Here is a 7,797-nt window from a genome sequence, read left to right on the forward strand (position 1 = left end):
CGGTGCTGACGGGCAGCCCCCCTTTTGAAGCAGCAGAGCGGCAGGAGCTGTACCAGCGCATCCGTGCAGTGCAGTATCCCCTGCCCAGCTGCCTCTCAGCCCGGGCCCGAGCTCTCCTTGCACAGCTGCTGACCCTCGAGCCCACGGCACGACCCAACCTGCAGGATGTGCTGGACCACAGCTTCTTCAGCCAGGTGTGGGGGGGTGGGGGAGCAGCCACGTCCACACAGACCCACGGGGCATCACTGCCTGTCTCTGCACAGGGCTTCACCCCGGACACGCTGCCGCCCCACGCCTGCCACACCGTGCCCATCCTCAGCCTGCTGTGGGGATGGCTGTGCCACGAGCGCCGTGCTGCAGCCACCTCCAGCACCAAAAGGAGCAGCTTCCTCACCCGGATCTGAACCACGCTGACATCCGCATGGGAAAATCTTTATTAGTGCTAGGAATCATCTAAAATCCAGTCATTGAAACAAGCAGGGAGGGACGTGACCATTACAAACGGCACACACACACACCGGTTTGCCCTTCAAGGTTAACAAAATGAAACAAGAAAACCCACAAACGGGAGCTCCCTTCCCTGGTGGGGGGGCGGAGGGACAAGGTGCAGCCCCAGGGAGCCTGGTGCAAGACAGCACTGTACCTTGGGGTCAGCCCTACGAGCAGCACCTCTCACCGCACACGTCAGCACGAGTAAGTGGAAGGAGGGACAAAGTTATATGGGAAGGAGGGAGGAAAGTGCACGTTTCCCCTGCCCAGTTCTCTCCTTCAAGAGAAAAGGGCAGAAGAAAACCCTGAAAAGCTCAGTAAAACGTGACAGTTATCAACACTCACAGCATCAAATTGAGCACACCCAGCCCTGTGCTGCCAGCACCTGGGACAGACACTCACCTATGCCTAAAACAGAGGGTGGGGGGAAAGAAGGATGCCTACCTGGCCCCAGCGAGGAGCACCGAGGAGCTGCATTGCTGCTCAGGGTCCCATCCACATGGCGGGGTGAGGGAGGATGGCAGCAGCCCTCGTCTCACTGGGATTGGGGCAGGAAGGTGACAGCAGTGGTTTTGTCTGCACACAGTGCATGCTTCTCATCAGCAGCTGGCCCAGCTTTCATCCCAGGGGGTGAAGCAGCTCAGCTGGAAGCTTGGGGACCAGAGGAGAAGCACAGGGAGCAGCCGGGGCCGGCAGCGTGAGCTCCAAGAGCAGAGGAGCCGCAGGGCTCAATACCTGGCTCTGAGCAACCTCGCAGCCGGAGCTGGGGAGAGAGCAGGGAAAACCACTCACCATAGCAGGAGCAAACCACAGTCGGGGCCTCAGCTCTCCCAGGAGGGTTCCTACTTCCACCCCACGACACGTGGGCACCGCCATGGGGCCTTCTCGGGGCCACACTGCTCTCGAGGCCAGGCAAAGGGCTGGCTGCTGTCCCCCAGAGCCCGGCCGCTCCCAGGCCCTCCCCTGGCTCCAAGCCCACTCGATATTTTTATCCCAAGCATCTGTGCTGTTTAGAAGCCGCCTGCTTTTTTCCGTGGCCCTCCCCTGTCCCACCCTGGCTTAGAGCTGCCACCAACAGCAACACACCCTGCTGCTATGACCTGAGCCCCGAGGGCAGCAGCTGCCCCAGGATGACCCCAGACGTGAGGTCCTGGTCTCTGCCCCATCACACACCCCAGCCCCCCGAGCCCTCTGCCCAAGCAGCAGCACTGCAGCAGCTCAGGACAGGACATTCTGGCAAACACATTGGTTTTTAAGCACCGAGATCTTCCTATGTTTATTCCACAGCTGCCCAAAGATGGGGAGAGCAGGATTCCTAATAAAACTCCTCGGGCTGTTTGTTTTGTGCTCAACAGTAAGGCTACTCTGGTCACAAAACAAGTCAAGCCCTATGGGAAGTCTCATAACAAAGGGATTTTAAAACAATGGTTCAAGTTTGCTAGATTCTCACCCTCCTCCCCAGCTAACAATGAGACTAAAACTCACCCTTCTGCAGAAATCAGGTACAAAGTTCAGCTAGCTTTTGTGGCTAGTGACAGCTCCATCCCCTTTCTGGGGAGTGACAAAGGGGATTCCATTTCCTACACAGAGCTGTCACTGCAGAGCCCAGGACCCGGACCAAACCCAGCTCTGAACGCCCAGCTGGGCTCAGAACAGGATCCTGGAGGAACATCTCCAATGGGGCGGGCCCAGGATGTGCTGAAGTACTGGGTATTGCTGGGCCTGAGAGGACTGGTGAGTAGGCAAAGGAGCTGGCTTGACTCAAACGGGCTGGAGCAGCTTCTTAGCAGGCTGAAGGCAGCGAGTTGCTCTCCACCTTCAGTCCTTTGCTGGCCAGGAAGGCATCCTGCTTGGGCTCACGGCCCAAGAACTTCCTCAGCATGTCAGAAGCATCCAGGGACCCACCAGGGTGCAGGATACAATTCCTATAATCCATGCCCACCTGCAAGGAGAGAGATGGGAGTGCATGCAGGACACCCACTCCCTGCTGACCTCGCTGCAGTGCCTCCTACCACCTCCTTCCCCCAGGGAAGGCAGCCCCTGAGTCTGGCCATGCAGGACACCCTCCCTACCTTGCAGTTCATGATCCCCTCCTGCTTGAAGCGTGTGTGGAACATGTCCATGGAGTACACTTCACTCCAGAGGTAGCCATAGTACTGGGCATCGTAGCCTCCAGCCAAGTGGCCAAACGTAGCCGGCATGTTTGTACCTTGACAGCAAAGGAAGGGAAGGGTTAACTGGAAAGGCTGCAAGAATTGTTCGTGGAAAAAGCCCTCCATGCTGTAAATGTGTCAGAGCAGGCACTGTATCAGCCTGTTCACAATCGCAGGGGAAACAGGGATGGAATTTCCCACTATTTTTGGTATAGTTTCTGCCCTGCTTTTCCTGGAGTCAGTGGAAACCATCCCCTCCAAGCCAGCCTAAAGCCCCATCCCAGAAAAGAACCTGCAGAACCAAACCCACAGAAACAGCACGAATGGGACCTCCAGCAGAAGCCCCACATACCTGGGGTAGCAGGGACACCCAGCACCTCCTCACAGAGCTGTGCAAACACTTCCACAGGGTCAGCCTTCGTCTGGGTGTGCAGCGCCTGGTCCACCTTGGCCAGGACGATCTGACGCAAGTTGAACAGCCCTGTTCCCAGGGGGAAGAAGAAAACTGAGGCCTGGGGGCTCCCACAGCTCTCCCCACAGACGTGGTTTCTTCCTCCCAGGCCTCTCAGTCCCAACAGGCAACAAGACAAAGCCTTTCATCTAACCATCCTGACCAGCCAGGTCACCAATGGTCCCCTTCCCTGCCCCATATGCAGCAGCTGACATTCCAGCAAGACTCCATCCTCACTGGGAATAGCACACAACCCTCTATTCCTAACTCCCACGTCCCTCTTCAGCACCTACCCGTGTTTGCTTGCCGGGATTTAATGAGCTTCTCCAGCAGTTCATCAGGAATGGGGCTTCCTGTTTTGTAATGTCTGGACATGCGCAGCAAAGGCTCCTTCTCCCACACCCAATTCTCCAGCATCTGTGATGGTGCCTCAACAAAATCCCTTTCCACGTGTGTCCCACTGAACATGGCAAACTCCGCCTAGGAGACACGTCCAGACAGTCAACCACATCTCCAAGAGGGGCATAACTTAACCCTACATGAGAGCAGAAGGGGGGGAAAGGTAACAAACTACACCTCTGCCAACCCAGCCAGACCTCACCTGAGAGCACAGCTGGTGCATGACGTGCCCGAATTCATGGAAATAAGTCTCCACTTCATCGTGCTGCAGCAAGGAGGGTGCATCTGGTGTGGGCTTGGTGAAATTGGCCACCATGGCAGCCACCGAGATTTGCCGGCTGGAGTCTGGCAGGAGGCAGCCTGGCTGCAGGCCGAAGCAGGCTGCATGTCCGTACTTCCCTTCCCTGGGTGAGGAAGAGGAGTTTGTTTGTCTGATGCACCCAGGCTGCCAGCCATGAGCCACCAGACAGGGCACTGAGGTTTGCTCAGCAGCCCTGGCGATGCTGCAGCTCACACAGACCCAGTGCCCCCAGGACAGCTCTGCCACAGCCACGTGGTGGGGAGAGGGATGTCTTCTCCTCCTCAGGCACACAGCAGACTCTGCTCCCACTGCCCCTCATCCCTCAATCTGGTTTGCCCAGAGCCTCACCGTGGGTACAGATCCAGGTAGAATTTGCCGATGGTCTCCCCGGAGGAGGTGTCCTTCACTGTGTAGAGCTGGACGTCCTCGTGCCACACCTGAGCTTTCTCTTCTAGATGGAAAGTGAGCCCCAGCAGCTCCTGGTAAATGGCCAGCAGGCCCGTGGTGACCACCTGCATGGGGAAGTACTCCTTCAGCAGATTCTGATCCACGCTGTACTTGGTTTCCTCCACCTGATTCATGTAGTAGCGCATGTCCCAGGCATTGATGCGGTTGTCAAACTCCAGGCCTCGCTTCTCACATTCTTTCTTTTTCAGGTCCAGGATCACTGCCCGTTCCTTCTCCCCAAGGGGTTTCAGCTTCTGGGCCAGCTCATCTGGGAAAGTTCAGGAGGCAGCATTAGTGAGAGCAGCACGCTCGGCCCAGCAGTGCCCCCGTTCCTCCCCTCCACCACACAACCAGGGGCCATACCCAAGAAAGTAGCCACCGTCTTGCTGCTTTTAGCCATGTTCATCTCCAGCACAAAATCAGCATGCGTGCTGAAGCCCAGCAGACTGGCTTTCTGAGCCCGCAAGTCCACCAGCTCCTTCAGGATCAAGCAGTTCTCCTGCAATGCAAAGGCACACAGCTTAGCATGAAGTAGGTCCACGAGAAGTGAGTTGTCCATGGAAGAGTCCTAACTGGCATTCACTCCTCCTGGCCCTGCTGGCTAGCAGCGAGGCCACCTACCTCTTTGCACCTCGAGTTGAACATCTCCTCCACCTTCCTCCTCGTCTCAGGCACGTAGCACTTCTTCAAGAGAGGGAAATAGTGTGGATATTTCAAGGTGACTTTCAGCTTGCCATCCTCTGTCTTCTCCAGAGAGTTCAAGAAGTCCTCAGGGAGTCCCCCTGAGAAAAGAGCAGACAAATGACAAAGAGCCCAGATCTTTCCCCAAAATATCAGGTCTGTGCACAGAAACAAGCTTTTGCTCCTTCGCCAGAGCAATCCCAGTGCTCACATTCCTGCCCGCTGGTTGGGCCATGGTACCAGAGCACAAACACACTTCTTGCCCACGGAGAAAAAAGGCAGACCGTCCTTTTTAACTCTGTACCTGGCCCACCACCGCAGCATGCAGAGAATTGGCAAGCACGAGCAGTTCATACCTAGTTCCTCCCTTGAGAAGGGCAAAAAGGTGGTGTCCTCATTCAGGTTCTTGTTGAAATCTATGCAAAGGACGCTCAGCTTTTTCTTAATAGCTTTGATTTTCTTTAAAATAGAGACAAACAGGAAAAAAGTCAGTCCAAATGGGAAAGTCAAACAGCATTGTTCAAATCTCCAGCCAGCAGCCTGCCTGCTGAGTTGCCCAGTGGTTTGCAGTTGGCTTTTATTCAAACACAACGCTGCAGAATTAATTGCGTGCAGGCGCTGAGCTCTCAGCCTGGAGCAGGCTCTCTTTGATCACACCTGGTAGGTAGCAGCCACCTCAGCAAGGTCCCAACTGCCTCCTGCAGGCTCAAGAGCTGCAGGTGTTTAAGCAGCTGCCTCCCCTGCCCTTATTTCATCTCACCTTCTCTTGTATTTTTAGCCTAGATTCAGGCTCCTTCACTGAGCCACTAGCTCATGGTAAGAGGGAGACTCTGAGCAGCTCATCCCTCAGTCTGCCCACCTCAGCTTCAGCTCCAGTGGGACTCCCTCCCTACCACCCCACAAGGCCTCCTCTGCAATTCTATGGTCTCACCTCCTGTGTTTCCTCAGGGAGATGGAGACCATTTCTTTTGCCCAATTTGATCAGCCTCTCCAGATACCTCTTTGCTTCAGGCTTCAGTGAGGCACTCTCTGCTTTCTCCTGTAAAACAAAGCCCTTGAGCACAGGGAGTCAAGGGATCAGGCATCCTCACACACTGTTGCAGAAAGTTGGTTCTGAGACCTGTTGGCAATTGTAACACTAGTGACACAGAATTACCCAGCCCTTTTTCCACAAGGGAGGCAAGCATACCAACACTTTTTTTTTACCAAAAGGATAACCAAGGGTTTATGTCACAGCCCTCAAATTTCAATTCCCTAGGACACTCTAGCATCTAGACCATACAACTATTCAGTTCCAGACCCAGCATCACTTGCTTCTAAGGTCTGGGACAAGGGAAGAAAGTTTGCTGTCATTCCAGGAAGTTTCAGTTCCCCACACACCTGGAGCCAGACAATCCTCTGGTACACATCCTGCCTCATGCTCATCTCCACATCGAACTCTGAGAGCTTCTTGTCAGCTTCAGTGCTTGCTGCACGGATGTCTTTGCAAGGAGAGACGTGCTGGGGGAAGTCTAGCATGTTCCGACGGACTGAAAAGACAGCAGAGAGATCACAAAAAAGGCAACAGCTTCTTTGTGTCCCAGTGCTGCTCACGAGCAGGAGTGCAGACAGCAAGTCTGTGTTAACTGGGAGCCAGTCTGACAGCCCAGAAGCCTGACCCAGCTGCCCACACACAGGGAGAGCAAGGCAAGCTGCTGCCCTCAGACAAATCTGGAGCGATGCTTGCTGTGCACCCATTCACCCCATGCTCACTGCCACGCCTGCTAACCAGATCTGTCCACTGATTTCTCACTACACTCAGGCCTTCTCACAAAACTCACATGAATTTCCCAGGCTTAGCTGTTATCAACAGAATCACACGCAGGCAGCATGGCTGCATGCCTCCTTCCACAATGGAACCAGGCCATCAGTGACACACCTTCACTGCAGATGCTTCTTGAATGCTGCAATGCCCCAGGTGTGTTCTCTCCTGACTTATCTCCATTTTAGAAATGAATGTACAGAAGACGTTCCCTGCTACTACCAGCTAAAACTACGCCATCACATCATGTTACTTTCCAGAACCCCTAAAATGACAGCAATGTTCAAACAGGCAAGACACACACAGATATCCATTCACTGCCCTGGAGAAGAAACCAAAAATGACAACGAGCTAAAGATTTCTGAGACTTCTGTCAATGCACCCTTTGTTCCTACTGATGCATCTTGACATATGAAATCAGCAGACAACCTTGAAAATGAGCCGCTCCTCCCACAGACCTTCCTGCTGCCAAAGCACTATTCTCATTTTAGACTTAGGTTTCCGTTCCAAGTCTACTCTTTGCTTTGTACTTGTACCTAGCTGTGTAAACATTAACTAGAAAAAAGCATACACCTCACAGAGCGGGTCAAGGGAAGGCAAAAGGAGATGGCAGAGCCAAAAAAAAGATGCAAAAAACACACATATTAAGATGTAGACTTCCTGAAAGCGAGCGCTCCCACTTCACACGCGTACCTGTATATTCCACTTCCACATCCGCCAGTGCTTTCAAGGTGTTCTCATAGGACACCTCGCCCTGCTCCTGGGAGCCCACACGGTCGTACACCAGCTTGGTCCTCTCGGTGAGCTCAGCAGCCATGCGTTCGATCTGCTCAGCACTCAGATCCCAGCGCAGCTGGTTGGCTGGCGGGAGGGGGGACTGACTGTCCACCACGTTACCTGGGGGAACGGGAAGGAAAGCATACGTGAGCCGGGAGGAAAATTCAGCTGCACATCCAGAGCTCGGTAAGGGCACCCCATAGGGGCCCAGCACACGGGTTGTGTCGTGCTGTAAGGACACAAAGCACTGAGTGCCAACAGCTGCGGGTGGCTCTGCAGCACTGCTCACTGTGTGCTT

At 54.4% G+C, this 7,797-nt stretch overlaps 1 protein-coding gene across 1 annotated transcript in view; it reads right to left on the minus strand.

Annotated features, from left to right (window-relative positions):
- Positions 1-416: 416 nt before the first annotated feature.
- THOP1 (thimet oligopeptidase 1) overlaps positions 417-7,797 on the minus strand; it is an 8,854-nt gene continuing 1,473 nt past the window's right edge. Inside the window, exons 3-14 of the mRNA XM_031557086.1 lie at positions 7,416-7,794; positions 6,302-6,450; positions 5,853-5,960; positions 5,278-5,380; positions 4,862-5,022; positions 4,604-4,739; positions 4,142-4,508; positions 3,695-3,896; positions 3,387-3,573; positions 2,995-3,123; positions 2,562-2,698; positions 417-2,431 (exon numbers count right to left, since the gene is read on the minus strand). Coding sequence (XP_031412946.1) covers positions 2,273-2,431; positions 2,562-2,698; positions 2,995-3,123; positions 3,387-3,573; positions 3,695-3,896; positions 4,142-4,508; positions 4,604-4,739; positions 4,862-5,022; positions 5,278-5,380; positions 5,853-5,960; positions 6,302-6,450; positions 7,416-7,794 — 2,217 coding nt within the window. The 3' untranslated portion in view covers positions 417-2,272. The remainder of the gene's footprint in view (positions 2,432-2,561; positions 2,699-2,994; positions 3,124-3,386; positions 3,574-3,694; positions 3,897-4,141; positions 4,509-4,603; positions 4,740-4,861; positions 5,023-5,277; positions 5,381-5,852; positions 5,961-6,301; positions 6,451-7,415; positions 7,795-7,797) is intronic.

Source organism: Meleagris gallopavo, chromosome 30 (assembly GCF_000146605.3).
Source record: "Meleagris gallopavo isolate NT-WF06-2002-E0010 breed Aviagen turkey brand Nicholas breeding stock chromosome 30, Turkey_5.1, whole genome shotgun sequence".
Classification (NCBI taxonomy): Eukaryota; Metazoa; Chordata; class Aves; order Galliformes; family Phasianidae; genus Meleagris; species Meleagris gallopavo.